The following is a 17,140-nucleotide window of genomic DNA, read 5'->3' as shown; positions in this document are numbered from 1 at the left end:
CGCGAGGCAGCGCGCGGGCCAGGGGCGCGCCCCAGCCCCAGGCAGCCTGGGACGCCATGGGCATCCAGGGCATGGAGCTGTGTGCCATGGCCGTGGTGGTGCTGCTGTTTATCGCCGTCCTCAAGCAGTTCGGCATCCTGGAGCCCATGTCCATGGAAGGTAATGCGTGGCGAACCTGCCCCTGCGCCGCCCTTCTCCAGGGACTGGCGGTCTATTGGGAAAGATGGATCAGCACCCGTGCCCTGGGCTCGGGTACGCTGCGCTCCGCGGTCCTGGCAGCCTCGGTCGCTGCCTTCTCCAGGCTCCTGATGGCTCGGCCTAGGACTAAGAGGGCAGAGGGGGGTCGGGCTCTGAGAAGCCCCGGAGGGGACAAAGCTGCGGTGCTTGGGGTGGGTGTGCGCGAGGTCCTCGGTGACATCCTGAGTGTGCATCCCTGGCCGTCTTAGGCCGGTCGGTCCGAGCCGCCCCCAGTGAACACAACCCCCGTGGCGGGAGGTGGCGCAGTGTGAAGATGACAGGAAGGACCCTCAGCCAAAGGCGCCTGGCGGTGACGAGTTATGTGAAGCCCCTGCCGCGTGATGGGGCCGCCCTTTATCCAATTCTCCCTCCCCAGGCAAATCTCAGGCCCACGGGATGAGTAACCGAATCCGCAGCCGCCGCGTTTCTGGCCCATTAAAACACCAACTGAGGAGCCAGATCTGCTCTTAATTTGAACACTGGCTGCCTCCCTGGGACCCCGACAGGCCCCTTGGTGTGGCTTCCCAACCCTGTGGTACCCTGTACCACTTCTGGGCAGGTAAGGAGGAGGGAACCCCTCCAGGGCACGCCCCGCTCTGAAGGGGCTTCTGACCCACAGGGCTGTAACTTCCCCTCTGGGCAGTTCCAAAGGCAGTCCCAGCCCTGCAGCTCTGGACCTGGGGAAGGGGCCAGTCTGTCCTGTTCCTGCCACCTGTGCTGCCTGCTGTCCTCAGAGGACGATGGGCATGCTGCCCGCCTCAGCACTCTGCTGACCTTGCGGAGCTCGGGCTCCTGGGACTGAAACCCAGAGCCTGGCGGAGGGGGCTGGAGAACCTGGCCTGCTCTGAGGCCCCCCACAGCTGTCAGGAATGGAGGATACTCCCTCCGCCCCTGTCTAGGGGCTGCGGAGGGCAGGAAGGACACAGGGCTCGGAAGCAAGGCCCTCCCTCCATTCTGCCTTCAGAGGCCCGTGAAGTCTATGGCCACATGTCCCACAGAAACCCGGGCTGCACCTCAGCTTTTCTCCAGGTGAGCTCACTGAGGCTGAGAGAAGGGAACTGCTCGAACCATCTCTGAGAGGTGCCACCGTGAGCTTTAGATTTCAGTTGGTAAGGGAAGTAGCCCAAGCTGGGCCTGCGCTTGACTGGACCCTGTCCCTGGTGGGGGTCTGTAATAGGAACTTAATAGGAAATGCAGGCTCTTGGGATGCGGTGGTGGCTAAGCATCTTGTACTGCTGCTGTGCCCCTGAGGACCCAGGCTGCCCTGCTGGGCATTACATCCACTTGCAAGGTCCTTTCCCCACCTGGAGCCCAGTGTGGGGTGGGGGATGGTTGGTGCCCAGGGCAGCGTGGGGCTGCCATTGCTTGTCCGTGTTTCCCGGGGCCTACCAGGACCACTCGGGGCAGGAGCACCCAGCCAGCCTCACTTCACTCCATACTGCAAAGCCTTCCTGCCGGACTCACAGTCCGGGGCAGTCTGAAGTTTCCCTTCGTGATTTCTAAGGAGAAGGGTTTTCTTTACAAGGTGGGTAGGATGGATGACACCTGCTAAAGATTCACTTCAAGCTCAATGAGTTTCTCTTTTCTGGAATATGTGCCCAACCCTTGGACTTCCGGAGTCTGGACACAGTGGAGGGAGCATAGAGCTTCAGGGTCAGTTGTGTCTGGCCTGGGATCCTGTCACCCACACATACTTAACTTTTCTGAGCCTCAGTTTCACCCTCTATAAAATGGGACTAATAATAATACCTGCCCTGAGGGCTACATACTGCAGGGCTTTTGCCTATCATGGGGCTTTAATGACTCCCAGCACCGTTCTTGGCGTGGAATAAACATGCAGATGTTGTGAACACTTGCTGTCACTATAAACAGCAAGAGGATGATTACTTGTACGACAGTGTTCTCATTCAGACAGGCCTTTCCCACCTGGGTCAGAGGGCGGGAGCTGTAAGTTCTGGCTGTTCCGTGTGGATGGGGAGTGGTGCCTGGGGGCAGTGTCTAGGGCCTGCCAGATGGTCTGTGAGGAGCGCAGCCTGGAGGGGGGTCATCCTCAGTGCTACATGAAGGTGGCAAGGGGGCTGCTGCCCCGGCTCCCCTCCAAGCACGCGCATGTTGCAGTTGGACGAGTCTTGTCCTCTCTGAGCCACCGTGGTTCTCATCTGTAAAAGACCAGAGTTACGATGTTCTTGGGATTGCTAGAACTAACGGATCCGGGTTCTTGGAATGCAGCTGTGTATAAGTAGATGAAGAAATCAAAAGGCCTTCATCTCTCTGCCCTGGGTCCCCATCAGCCTCTGCCTCTGGATGACACCATGGATGGGGGGTCACCTAGCCACTTCTACTGAGCATAATTGGCCAGGGAGACAGACACTTGATCCAGGATGAGAGGGCTGGGTCCAGGCTGGTTGTTTGACCGTCCTGACCACTGGGGCAGATCAGGCAGCAGGGCTGAGGCCTGGCAGGGGGCCAGGCCACCTTCAGTGCAATGGACTCCGGCTAGTGGAAAGGCAGGCCATATCCTGTCGCTTAATCGAGTTTCTCCTTCCCTTCCCCGATGGCCTGTGGGAGATCAGAGATGAAGTAGCTGCTCTGTTCCTACCAGCCTTGCCATGGCAAAGGCACAAGAGCCTGAGCTGTCGGGATGGCCCGGAGGTCCACCAAGAGGATCTTAGCTTGGCTTTGGGACATGGACCCCACAGGGACTGGATGGGGGCGGGAGACTTGTCTTTCTCCAGATCGGCTGCAGCTTCTCTGGGTGGTGTCTGCATTTAGGGTTTAACTGAGGCCCCAGAAGGCCATCGATTCCAACTCACAGCGACCCCACAGGACAGAGTCCAACTGCCCCCTAGGGTTTCCAAGGAGTAGCTGGTGGATTTGAACTGCTAATCTGTTGCTTAGCAGCCAAGTTCTTAACCACTGCACCACCAGGGCTTCAAGAAGTCCGCAAAGCCCCTGAAATTATGGCAAGATTGTATGTTGGTCTGCGTGTTTTGTTTTTTCTGGAGTGCTGAAATAATATTCTCAAAGGGAGTTCATGTTCCTGAAAGGTCTGGAGGTTGGGGCTCTGGGACTCACCTTGGAGTCTTGCTTGGCCGTGCAGGCAGGGCCTGGGTCTGAGCAGCTGTGACATGAAGATCGTCCTTGTCCATGTCTCCTGGCTCCCAGGGTGACGGGCGGTTTCCCTGCAGGAGCCCCAGTGCCTTGTCTAAAGAGAACCCTATCACGCTGGTCTCCCTGACAAGCTTTGGTGTTCTTCACAGCCCTATCCCTACCTTACAGTAGAGAACATCTTGGATCCTTGATGATTTGAGGGTCTGTCTCCACCAGGTTCAGCCCCAGGAGCACAGGGCCATGGTCCCGTTCACGGCAGCACCCCGGTGCCTAGAACGGGGCCTGACACCAGGCAGCTGCTCAGTCAATACGTGCTGAACTCATGAGGGAATCTTGCCGACAAAGAGGGAGAACGGGTGGTTTCTCCTGGCCCCTCTGCCCCAGCTCCTATGAGCTGGGTCCTGCAAGGGCTGCTGAGCTGCTGCTGAGCAGAACGTGGGCCTTGGAGCAGCAGGGGAGGGGTGGGGCCTGCTGCTGGGAGTGCAGAGGCGTGGAGGTGGGAGTGTGTGTGGTGGAATCAGGGAACAGCGGGGTGACTGGTATGGGGTGGCTGGAGAGAGAGAGGAAGGAGGCCAAAGCAGGAGAGGCGGGAGGAGGGAGGAGGGCCAAGCTGTGCAGGGCCACCCAGTAGCCATCGAGTCAATTTCTACTCACGGTGACCCCCTGTGTGTCAGAGTAGAACTGCTCCAAGATTTCAGTGGCTGATTTTTTGGAAGTAAATCACCAGGGCTTTCTTTCAAGTCCGTCTCTGGGTGGCCTGAACGGCCAACGTTTTGGTCAGCAGCTGAGCGAGTTAGCCGTTTGCACCATCCGGGGCCTCCAGTGGTTCTTAACCAGGCTGCATGCTGAGATCATCTGGAGAAAGTTAAAGAAAACAAAACCCACTCTGACCACCCAGGACATTTGACCCCAAATCTCCCAGGTGGAGCCCAGGCTCGGGGACTGTTAAAGCTTCCCAGGTGACTCTAGTATGCAGCCATCATTGGGAACTATTGGAGGTTCTCAGAGTGAGGCCCCCGGGCCAGCATCACTTGGAAACTTGTAAGGAATGCTGATTCTCAGGCCCCACCCTGGACCTGCGAAGTCAGAAACTCAGGGGTAGGCACAGCAGCTTGTCCTGTAATAAGCTCCAGATGTGACTGTGACCCAACTCAGGTTTTGGGACCCCTGCTCTCCTCTGGGGGATAGGTTCTAAGGGCCTGGCTTTTACTGTCTGGGAAACCAGAAGTCACCGTGAGCTCTGAGCAGAGACGTGACATTATCTGCCTCGAGTTCTAACAGGGTCACAGAGGCTGCTGCATGGAGAGCTGACTTGGGACGAGGGTACGGGAGGGCAGCAGGGAGTCCCGATGGAGGGAGTTTCAGTCATCCAGGAGGGAACAGAAGAGAAGATGGGAGAAGCGATCAGCTTCTGTGGAGGGTGAGAGAAGAGAGGAGGCAAGGAACTCTGGAGCATCTGGAAGGGTGGGGCTGCCATTAACTGAGACGGGGAAGATGCGGGCAGGGAGCAAGTTTGGGGGGTAGGTCAGTAGTTCCATTTTGGACATGGTAAGTTTGGGATGTTGTATTAATTTTCTATTGATGCTATGGCAAATTACCACAAATTTAATGATGTAAAGCAACCCCAATGTGTTACCTTCCAGTTCTGTAATGGGTTCCTGGGCGGCGCAGAAGGTTAAGAGTTCGACTGCTGACCAAAAGGTTGGCTGTTCAAACCCACCCAGGTGCACCTCGGAAGACAGGCCTTGGAGGTCTGCTTGCAAAAGGTCAGAGCCTTGAAAACCCTATAGAACGGTTCTACTCTGCACACATGGGGTCGCCCTGAGTTGGAGTCAGCTCCACAGCAACTAACAGCAGTTCTATAGGTCACGAGTCTGATCAGGGCATCGCTGAGCTAAGGTCAAGGGGTCAGTGAGGCTGCGTTCCTTCCTGAGGGCGCTGGGGAAGAATCAGTTTTCTTGCTGTAAAATGGTGGCAATGTAATAGTGTCAGAACCTGTCTGACTTCAGGGGGGATAATGACCAGGATCAGCCCAAGGCTGATCCCCACGAGATGGAAGTCAGACACACCTCCACTCTCCAACATTTTTACCAATTCTGACACCAGCCATCCCTTCCATGGCACTCTGTAGTTCCCTTCTGGGTTTGATAATCCATTGCAATGGCCACACAGAACTCACAGACCATACTTACAGTTAACTGAATTATTAAGAAAATAACAGGGTACAACTTGGGATCAGGAAGTATAGAGGCCAAGTTTCCCCTCTTAGTGCAGGACGGCCCTCTCAGCTCCTCTGGGCCATGCAGGCCTCCTCTCTGCCCCCTAAGGACAAGCCTCCTTTCGGCCCCCTCAGTACAGGCTCCCCTCGACCGCCTTAGTAAGGCTCCCCTTGGCCCCCTCAGGACAGGCTCCTCTTGACTCTGCCATCTGCCACCACTGGCTCTGCCTCTGGGCCCCTTCTGGGCCTCTCACTGTCTTAACTGTTACAGCCCTTGACCAGAGTTACACTTCTTTTAGGAGGTTTCTTGCCTATTCTCTCTCTCTCTCTGCTTCTTCTTTCTTCTTCTGCTTCTTCCTGCTGCTTCTCTTCCTGCTTCTTTCTGTCTGAAAAACCTGTGTGGAGCTGGGTACTTAAATACACAAACTCCTAGTCAGTTTCCAAGCATGGCACTCCTACCAGGGCCATGAGTGACCGATCCCCTCTAGGTAGGCCACAGACACTTCATTTGCATAGTAGGCTATAACTCCCCTTATTTTCATAGTCTATTGACCAATCCCTGCAAGATGCATACCAATCACAAGGCAGGCTGTAGCCTTTTGTTGTTTGTTGTGAGGTGCTATCGAGTCAGTTCCAACTCATAGTAACCCCGCGTACAACAGCACGAAACACTGCCAGTCCTGCGCCATCCTCACCATCATTGTTACGTTTGAGCCCATTGTTGCAGCCACTGTGTTAATCGATCTTGTTGAGGGTTTTCCTCTTTTTTCCTGACCCTCTGCTTTACCAAGCATGATATTCTTCTCCAGGGACTGGTCCCTCTTGATAACATGTCCAAAGTACCTGAGACGAAGTCTCACCATCCTTGCTTCTAAGGAGCACTCTGGCTGTACTTCCTCCAAGACAGATTTGTTCATTCTGGGAGTCCATGGTATAGTCAATATTCTTCACCAACGCTATAATTCAAAGACGTCTATTCTCCTTCGGTCCTCCTTATTCATTGTCCAACTTTCACATGCATGGGAAGCAACTGAAAACACCATGTCTTGGGTCAGGAGCACCTTAGTCCTCAAAGCGGCATCTTTGCTTTTTAACATTTCAGAGAGGTCTTTTGCAGCAGATTTGCCCAATGCACTATGTCGTTTGATTTCTTGACCGCTGCTTCGGTAGGTGTTGATTGTGGATCCAAGTAAAATGAAATCCTTGACAACTTCAATATTTTCTCTGTTTATCGTGATGTTGCTTATTGGTCCAGTTGTGAGGATTTTTTGTTTTCTTTATGTTAAGGTGTAATCCATACTGAAGGCTGTAGTCTTTGATCTTCATCAAGAAGTACTTCAAGTTCTCTTTGCTTTCAGCAAGCAAGTTTGTGTCAGCTGCATATCACAGTTGTTAATGAGTCTTCCTCCAATCCTGATGCCCTGTTCTTCTTCACATAGTCCAGCTTCTTGAATTATTTGCTCAGCATACAGATTGAATAAGTACGGTGAAAGAATACAACCCTGACGCACACCTTTCCTGATTTTAAACTACACAATATCCCCTTGTTCGGTTCGAATGACTGCCTATCGATCTATGTACAGGTTCTTCATGAGCACAATTAAGTGTTCCAGAATTCCCATTCTTCTCCATGTTATCCATAATTTGTTATGATCCACACAGTCGAGTGCCTTTGCTTAGTAAATAAAACACAAGTAAACATCTTTCTGGTATTCTCTGATTTCAGCCAGGATCCATCTGACATCAACAATGATATCCCTTGTTCCACATCCTCTTCTGAGTCCACCTTGAATTTCTGGCAGTTCCCTGTCTATGTTCCTGCTGCAGCTGCTTATGAATGATCTTCAGCAAAATTTTACTTGTGTGTGATATTAATGATGTTCGATAATTTCTGCATTCTGTTCGATCACCTTTCTCTGGAACGGGCACAAATATAGATCTCTTCCAGTCCATTGGCCAGGTAGCTGTCTTTCAAATTTCTTGGCATAGACAAGTGAGCGCTTTCAGTGCTGCGTCTGTTTGTTGAAACAGCTCAGTTGGTTTCCGTCAATTCCCGGAGCCTTGTTTTTTTGCCAATGCCTTCAGTGATGCTTGGACTTCTTCTTTCGTTACCATCGGCTCTTGATCATATGCTGCCTCCTGAAATGGTTGATTGTTGACCAGTTCTTTTTGGTACAGTGACTCTGTGTATTCCTTCCATCTTCTTTTGATGCTTCCTGCATCATTTAATATTCTCCCTGTAGAATCCTTCAAAATTGCAACTCGAGGCTTGAATTTTTTCTTCACTTCTTTCAGCATGAGAAATGCTTAGCATATTCTTCCCTTTTGTAGCCTAGGGCTAGACAAAAAAGTACAAACCAAGTTGTTTACAGCTTTACCTAGGATCAACCTGGGCAAAAGTGACCAACCCTCTGGGGTGGAAAACTAGGGCAAAGGTAACGCCTTAGGGCTTAGGGGAATATCTCCCAAGCTGTTTTTCCAAAGAACCAAGGCAAGAGGCCACATAAAGAAACTCATTTCACCATACTTGCCTTTTCCATCTTCTAGATGTCACCCACTTTCCTTGGCTCAAGGTCCCCCTCCTCCATCTTCAAAGCCAGCAACACGGGGCCGAGCCCTCCTCATGCTGCCCTCTCTCTGAGCCTTTCTTCCCATTCCCTCTTCCACTTTCAAGGACCTTTGTGATGGCATGGTCCACCCAGAGGTGCCTCAGAAGAAAGGCCTGGCAATCTACTTCTGAAAAATCAGCCATTGAAAACCCTATGGAGAATAACTCTACTCTGACACACATGGGGTTGCCATAAGTCAGAATCGACTCCATGGCAACGGTTTTGTGATGACCTTGGGCCCACCCAGATAACCCAAGATAATTTCCCTGTTTTAAGGTCGGCCGACTAGCAACCTTAACTCCATCTGCAACCTTAATTCCCTTTTGCCAAGTAACCTAACATACTCACAGGTTCCAGGGATTAGGACATGGACATCTTTGGGGAGGCCGTTATTCTGCCTGCCACAGAAACTTATAAAAAAAACCCAAATGGAGACATCAAGGAGGCAGAAGATATGATATGCGTGTCCAGTACTCAGAGGAGTAGCCGTCCTGGAGAGAGAAGTTTGTGAGCCCTTGGGATATAATGCTGAGGCTGGGGAGGGGGCTCCAAGGGAGTGAGATAGGAAACGGAGCAGGTCTGAGGACCGAGCCTTGGCCCCTCCAGTGTTCGCAGATCAGGGAGAAGGGAGGTGAGAAGGAGTGGCCCCTGAGGTGAGAGGAGCAAGGGAGCCTGGAGTCCTGGGAGCAGAGGCGGAATGAGTGGGGGAGGGGACGCAGAGGGGGCAGCAGGGGGGGCACTTGCTCCCACGCGCAGGTCCAAGGGAGCAGCAGATGAGACGCGGAATGACATTCTGAGGTGCCACAAATATGAAAGGCGCCTGACTGAGGCAGCGGGACAAGAGGCGGGAAGGCTTTTCTGCTGATGAGGGGGCTGTTATCAATGTCTATTCATCTTGAAATGGGGAGAGGCAATTTAGATTTCCCCTGGGCACTTGTTACCGACCCCAGGCCCCTGCCTGAAAGCTGAGGGGAGAAAGGGTTTCCATGAGGACTGAGGGTTGGATCTCTGGGTCAGAGGCTGCTGCCTGGGCAGGTGATTTGAGGATGCGACCCCACCACAGGACTAAGCAGCCCCTCTCAGAACTAACTGCCCCTCAGCTCAGACCGTCTGGCTGCCAGTCCTGACTAGGTAGCCTCCCAAGGTCCCAACTTCAGCCTCTCCTGGTCCTGATGGCTGCTGGTGGGGTGGTTGTGGACCTCAAACCTCAAAGGGGACTACTGCCTTGTGTGGGGCTGGAACAGTGTGGCTGCCCTGGAGGGGGCCCCACGTCAGCGTCTGAGGAGCACCTGCCCTCTAAACCTGGCACTCTGTCCCAATGCCTGGCATCCCACCCTTCGTCCTTTAGCCGTTTGGATTAGCTAGCAGATATAAACGGGTGGTGGGGACTGAGGATGGCTCCTGCTGGGAGCAGGGGCTGTGTTCTCACGGAGGAGTTAAGCCCCAGGCACCAAATGACCCCCAGAGGCCTTCAGAGCCACCCTTCCTCTGAGCCCCTCACAGGCGTCACAGAAGGATCGATTCTGTCCTGCCAGCACCCCCCCCCCACCCCTAACCTTAGCGGGAAGAGTCTCACCAAAGCATCTTCCCAGGCCTGCAGAGACTAGATCAGCAGCCACCCTGCAGCCTTCCTCACACGCAGGAGCACTAGGGTGTGACGGACATCACTAGCTCGGGGTGACAGTAGGGCTCCCAGAGGCCCCAAGTCTGCAAGGATTCTGGGCGTTCCCTTTAGTAAATCAAGTTCAATACTGAAATGCAACATCGGAGCATGGAAGTCCCGTGTTTTTGCTGGGTGACTTGATGCTTTTTGAAATATCCAGTTCTTAAGAAAGCCAAGCAGAGCTCGTGGGCCTGCCTCACAGGTAACTTGAGGGGGAGCTGGTCGACCCATTGGCTCCACCGGCTCTGCCAGCCCTGTCTAGCTGGTAACTTGAGGGGGAGCTGGTCAACCCATTGGCTCCACCGGCCCTGCCAGCCCTGTCTAGCTGGTAACTTGAGGGGGAGCTGGTCAACCCATTGGCTCCACCGGCCCTGCCAGCCCTGTCTAGCTGGTAACTTGAGGGGGAGCTGGTCAACCCATTGGCTCCACCGGCCCTGCCAGCCGCTGGCTCCTGTTGTGTCCCGGGCACCGGGCACGGGTAGGGGGACACAGGTGACCTTGGAGCATGGGTCTAAAGGGGATAGACGGTGGTGTGTGAAGGTGCTGCAGTGCGCCTTGAGACCCTGACCAGCAGCTTGGAGAGCGACGGGGTAGGGGGAAAGCCCAATGGAGTGGATTCAAGAGGGATTGGAGACAGCGAGTGTGGACAGCGCGGTGGAGCAGTTTTGCTGCAAAAGGGAGCAAAGATGGGTGGCAGCTGGCAGGGGGAGTGGGCTCAAGAGAAGGTGGTTAAGGATTCCACCGATATCTTTGCTTTGTCCTTCCCTGCTGGAAAGCTGCCGGGGGAACCTCACTCGGGGCCAGGGCAGCCCAGGGAGGCCTCGCCAGGCTTGCATATTGGAGTAGGTGAAGACCCCTTTCCCACCCTCTTCCAGTGCCTGGTGCCTCTTCGCTCAGTGAAGTGATGATTTGGAGACCCCTTTCCCAAGCCCCTGCAGGGTGTGTGGGAAGGGAAGCCAACTGCTCAAGTGCCCCAGCCCTTGAGGGCCCAGTGGGTCCCACACAGAGCAGGGGTGGCGTGGGGCGTGGGGCGTGGGGCGGGAATGTGGACTGGGGATTTTATGCACTGAGAAGAGTCTCATGCGCTTGGAATCTGTCAGGAAGTTGTACGGCTCTGGGACATCGGACTTTGAAACAATTTCTAAAAAGCCTGTATGAAACTAGCGTTATGGGTGGAATTGTGTCCCCCCCCGAAATATGTGTTGGAATCCTAACCCCTATCCTATTGATGTCATCCCATTTGGGAATACGGTTTTCCTTGTTATGTTAATGAGGCTGTAACAGTGTAGGGCGTGTCATGAACCTAGATGACTTTTGAGATATAAAAGGAGCAGATTAGACACAGAGGGTAGCAAGCGCAAACGAGGGAGGGGGAAAGAGACGCCAAGTGGAGATCTCCAAGGAACCGAGGAATTCCAGGGCTAGAGAAGCTGAGACAAGGATTTCCCACAGAGCTGACAGAAACAGAGCCTTCCCCTGGAATCTGGACTTCTAGCCTCCCGAACTGTGAAAGAATAAATTTCTGTTCTCTAAAACCACCCCCTTGTGGTATATCCGTTACAGCAGCACTGACAAAATGCTTGTTTGGTAGGGGGCTTCAGACCTTATTGTGACCCCTTGGCTACAATGGATACTTGGATGGGTGGGTGGGGGGTGTCTAGGACTAGCCTGTGGAGAAAGGGAGGAGGGCTGAGCCCAGGGAGAGATAGAAAGGAAGAGCAGAGATTACAGAAGCATGTTGCCTTCACAGCTTTGCCCTGAGCAAGCTCCTTGGTGTGTTGAAAATGGGCTGTGGGAACACACTACAGGGGAAGCCAGCACAACTGGACTAAACCAAAGCTAAGAAGTTTCCTCAATACAATCAAATACTTTGATGAGACAGAGTAGCAGGGATGCGGGGTCTGGGGACCATGCTTTCAGGGGACATGTATATCAATTCACATAACAAACCTTATTAAGAAAATGTTCCGCATCCTACTTTGGTGAGTGGCGTCTGGGGTCTTAAAAGCTTGCAAGTGGCCATCTAAGATGCATCAGTTGGTCCCAACCACTTGGAATAAAGGAGAACGAAGAACACCAAAGACACAAGGAAAGTATTGGCCCAAGAGACAGAATGGGCCACATAAACCAGAGACTTCATCAGCCTGACACCAGAAGAACTAGATGGTGCCCGGCTACCACCAATGAATGTCCCGACAGGGAACACAACAGAGTATCCCTGAGGGAGCAGTAGAACGATGGGATGCAGAACTCAAATTCTAGTAAAAAGACTAGACTTAATGGTCTGACTAAGACTGGAGGCGCCCCAGAAAGCATGGCCCCTGGTCTCTCCATCACCCCAGAACTGAAACAGTTTCCGAGGCCAACTCTTCAGACAGGGATTGGACTGGACTGTGGGACATAAAGTGATACTCGTGAAGAATGTGCCTCTTAGACAAGTAGATATAGGAGACCAAAGGGGTGGCTTCTGTCCAGAGGTGAGAGGGGAAGGCAGAGAGAGTAAGGAGCTAGTTGAATGTTCATGGGGAATCAGGAGAGGAGGGAAAGAGTGTGCTGTCGCAGAACGGGGTGAGCGGTTGGGGTCTCATAACAATGTATGTTAAAAAAAAAAATTCTGTGTGGGAGACTAACTTGAATTGTGAACTTCATTTAATTACATCAATAAAAAAGAAAAAAAAAAGAAAATGGACTGTGGGAAGTGACTTCTTAGATTCATTAGTTCCCAGTGTACCCTGTAATCGTGAACTTGGGACTGAGGCCTCTGATAGCTCCTAGAAGATCTGGCCAACCAAAGAGGGACTCTTGGATTTCTCCTGTGGAGGGGCCAGCAGGGCCCCCAGGATCCCTCAGAGCACATGGGATCCCAGCACTGGGCTGGGGCTACAGGAGTCAAGATGAAGGAGCCGGGCTCTCTGCCCCTAAGACAGGCCCAGCAGGTCCAGGATCTGCCAGAGGACTGTTCAAGACATTGTGGAAATAGTCTCCCGAGGAGGGGCAGCCGGGTCCTCAGGAAGGAGGGGTGGGGAAGGGTCTTCAGAGCCTGGGAACCGGGTAAGTCACGGAGAATTGGCGCATGTCCCCCAAACCAAGAGACAGGGAAGATTTCATCTGCCTGTCATACTCCACTTGTCAGAGTACAGTTTTCAGTTAAAAACGTGATTCTCACTTGGTTAACTCATTAATAAGGGAACCAGAAGGATAGCAAAGATGTTTCAGAAACCGAGGCTGGAATGAGATCGCTAAATTAGAATCAAAACTAGTTAATGTCCTACAGGGCAATAAAACCCGGTAACTTTGGGGATGTATTTTCCGAGGGGAGGAACCATCTGTAGAAGACATCAGTCCTCTGCAGCGTATCAGTCTGCTACAAGTTGAGTCTCAGTTTAGAGCCTGGGCTCCATCGATAGTGACTAGTAAGTCAGCCAGAGTTCCTTTACACAGTGCCTGAAGCTGGAAATCCAGGCAGCAGCCTTTCCGCCTCATTGTCCAGCTCTGGGTGATGTAACTCCTGCGTCCTGGTGGATGGCAGTCCTCAGTTTCCCATGTCCTCTGCCCACCCCGCCGTGGTCCGGTCAGTGGCTCCTTAGTGTGGCTTCTTCCTTCTTGACATCTCCATTCCTCTCCAGCCTCTTCATTGCTTGACTGAGACCCCTGCGGCCGGAGTGGCTGTCCTGGAAAGTGCATCGACAGCCCTTCTCCTGCTGTGGACCTATCAGTGGCTCCCTATGCCCACACGTGCCTTGACTCACCTTGGTCCCTCTGCCCAGAGTGCCTTTGACCGCTGCCTACCTGTTGTCACTAGACCTGGGTCTTGGAATGTCACCTCTCTCTGATTCCCCCACCCCCTGTGTGCCCACAGGTGTAAGCAGCAGGGAGTGTTGGGGCCTGGAACAACCTGCAGGAGGTAGACCCGGCCTAAAACAAAACAAAACAAAACAGAACCCCAAACCCATTGCTGTCGAGTCGCTTTCAACTCACGGTGACCCCACGTATTACAGAGTAGAACTGAGCTCCGTAGAGTTTTCTTGGCTGTGATCTTTACAGAAGTAGATCACCAGGCCTTTCTTCTGTATGCCACTGGGTGGGTTCTAACTGCCAACCTTTTGGCTCCAGACCTTGCCTAGACACATTAAAATTAAAACCCAGGACGGAAATCCAGGGACCCACCTAGGGAAACGGCTGTGATCCATCCCACCTGGAGGATGTTCCAGAGAACCTCCCATGTGCAGGCTCTATTCCAGGGCTGGGTGTGGCAGCGAGCAGACCAGAGTCCCTGCTGAGGTCCCCATGAGGAGGGAGAGACAGTAAACAGAGAAACACGCCCCGGTCAAGGAGCCCTGGTGGCCCAATGGCTAAGGCTCGGCTACTAACCAGTGTCGGCGGTTCAAACCCCCAGCTGCTCTTCAGGAGAAAAGACCTGACAATCTGCTTCCATAAAGATTACAGCCTAGGAAACCCTATGGGGCCATTCCACTCTGTCCTATAAGGTCGATGTGAGCGGGAATCAACCCGATGTCACACAACACACATGCAAAGGGTGGAATGAATGCAGGTAAAGCAGGGATGGGGGATAGTGGCGGTGGGGTTACCGTCTTAGAGAGGGTGGCCCGTCTAAGGAGGTGACATTTGAGCAGAGCCTGAAGGAAGTGTGGGTTTGGAGGGAAAGGCCTTCCAGCCAGAGAGACCAGCAAATGGGGGCCCTGAGGAGGGAGTGCCTGGTGGGCTGAGGGGCAGCAAGGAGACCAGCGTGGCTGAAGAGGTGGAAGCTGGGGAGGGGGAGACACTTACGGGCCATTTAGGGACTCTGATTTTTTACTGAGTTGCGGGAAGTTTGTGGAGCAGAGCTGTGACATGTTTTCAGAAGTTTCTTTCAGTGCTGTTTGGAGAATAGTCTTCAAAGTCGGAACAGAGAGACCAGGGCGGAAAGATGAGGGAGACTTGGGGCTGGGTGGGGTTGGGGAGCTGGAAAGGGGTGTTCGGGGATATATGCTGAAAGTAGAGCTGGCAGCATTTACACATGGATTGAGTGTGAGAGGAGGGCAGACGCGCAGGGATTTTTGCTTGAGCCGCTGACGTCAGCTGACACGGGGAAGGCTGTGGGTGGAGCAGCTTCGGGGGCAAGGTCAGGAGCTCAGTGTGGACATGTTCCCTTGGAGATACCTCTGAGACATCCAAGAGCGGTGCCAAGGGGGCAGCTGAGCGTGGAGTTCAGGGGAGAAGTGAGCCCACACTCACCCCACCCCCACTGAGGCTTGGCTCTATGTAGACGCTGATTGTGCAGTTTAAGGGGTGTAAGGTTTTTTCCTCATTGTTCTTATTTGCAATTTTCATGCTACTGATTTTGAACACCCCTACGTGTGCTTACTAGCTGTTTTGGTTCCCGTCTGTAAATCGTCCGTTCATGTCAGTTGACCAGCGGGTATCTCTTAGGACTGCAGACCTTTGCCTGTTGTTTTCTGAGGGCCTGGTGTTCAATCTAGACCACGGCGCTCCCTCGCTCTCATTCTCTCACACGCTCTCTCTCGTTTCTCTCTCTTATTGTCTCTGTCCTTCTCATTTTCTCTGACTCTCTTGCTCTGGGTACTTTAATTATTTTTAAATATTTTAATTAACTTCTAATAAATATGGGTTGTTGTTGTTAGGTGCCGTCAAGTCGGTCCCAACTCACAGCGACCCCGTGTACAACAGAACGAAACACTGCCCGGTCCTGCGCCATCCTCACGATCATTATGCTTGAGCCCATTGTTGTAGCCACTGTGTCAGTCCATCTCGTTGAGGGTCTTCCTCTTTTTCACTGACCCTCTACTTTACCAAGCACGGTGGGTATATATATGTATATATTGATGTGTGAGTTACAAAGAACCCGTCCTCACTCCAAGAACTAGAACCTCACCACCCTGCCTCTGTTTGAGTTTCTCTCCTATCCCACCCCAACAGAGGTTATCACCGGCCAGATTTGTGCTTATCAGTCCTGGATCTTGGTTTTATTTATAATTTTATCTCTTATGTATCCCTACAAATATATTGTTTAGTTATTCTTGGTTTTGAGTTTTATAAAAAATGGCATTGTACTGGTTTCTTAGGGCTGTCTTTTCATTCAACATTATTTTTCTGAGACTCGTCCATGTTGTTGTGTGTTACTATAGTTAATTGCTTTTTCACTGCTGTATAATATTTCATCAAGTGACTACACCACAATATATTTATCTGCTCTGTTGTCAGCAGACATTTGGGTTGATTCAAGTTATTATTATTTTAGATGCTCCAGTGAGTATTCTTGCACGTGTCTCCTGGGCACATATGCTTGAGTTTCTCTAGGGTGTATACCTGGGAGAGAATTGCTGGGTCCCAGGGTATGCAAATGTTTAATTTATTTAGGATTTATAAATCATTAGTAAGCCAAATGCAAATAGTTTTCCAAAGTGATTGTACGAGTTTGCACACTCACTCGCAGTTTTTAAGAATTATCGTTGATCTATGTCCTCTCCAACACCTGGCTTTGTCAGATTTATTTCACTATTATTATTTCTTGCCAATCTAGGAGGTAGTACATTGTCATCATAATTTGCATTTCCCTATTTTTTAATGGAATTGAGCCATTTTTCATGTGTTTACTCATTGTTCTGGTTTCCTTTTCTGATGACTATCTGTTCTAGACATTGTTCTTTGGTCAGTTGCAAACACTGAAAATTACGTTTTTCTGTTCTCCCATTCCCGTAGCTCTGACTCTGGCCCCAGTGTCCTTTGTGGAACAGAAATCCTGAATTTGGATGTAATCAACCTCGTCATTTGCTTTTTTCCCTTTATGGTTTGATCTTTTGAAGTCTTAAGAAATCCTTCTTCACCCTTATGTCAACAAGAGTTTCTTTTGTACTTTATTCTAAGTCGTTTAACCTTTCGTATTTGGTCTTTCGTCCATCTGCAGCCTACTTTTCCATCTGGTGTAAGGAAGGACTCCAGTTTTTTGTTTTTGTTCTTTTCTTTTTATGGTGAGCCAGGTTTCCTCACACCATCTACAAAACAATCTGACCTTTCCCCATAATGCACGGTGCCGCCTTTATCTTTTATGACGCTCCCTTCTATACCGCAATCTCTGTTTGAGCTGGCTGGTCTGTTGGTGTGTTTGTTCTTGAAACACCACACGATGTTTTTTGTCTCCTTTTTTTTTCCAATTGTACTTCAGGTAAAGGTTTACAGAACAAATAGTTTCTCGTGAAATAGTAGTACACATATTGTTTTATGACATTGGTTAACAACCCCACAACATGTCAACCCTCTCCCTTCTTGAACTTTTTTTTTTTT

The 17,140-nt window shown here is 51.7% G+C and overlaps 1 protein-coding gene across 3 annotated transcripts in view; it reads left to right on the top strand.

The window, feature by feature from the left end:
• Window positions 1-17,140, top strand: part of KCNIP3 (potassium voltage-gated channel interacting protein 3) — a 94,049-nt gene that overhangs the window by 56,645 nt on the left and 20,264 nt on the right. The window contains exon 1 of one of the 3 annotated variants that reach the window (XM_004369353.1): window positions 57-159. The exons of the other annotated variants lie outside the window; for them this stretch is intronic. Within the exon in view, the coding sequence (XP_004369410.1) occupies window positions 57-159 (103 nt within the window). Of the gene's footprint in view, window positions 1-56; window positions 160-17,140 lie in introns of those variants that run through there. 3 annotated transcript variants of the gene reach the window in all.

The sequence above is a fragment of the Trichechus manatus genome, unplaced genomic scaffold, assembly GCF_000243295.1.
Source record: "Trichechus manatus latirostris isolate Lorelei unplaced genomic scaffold, TriManLat1.0 scaffold00004, whole genome shotgun sequence".
In the NCBI taxonomy this organism is placed as follows: Eukaryota; Metazoa; Chordata; class Mammalia; order Sirenia; family Trichechidae; genus Trichechus; species Trichechus manatus.
This window is presented reverse-complemented; position numbering and strand designations above follow the sequence as displayed.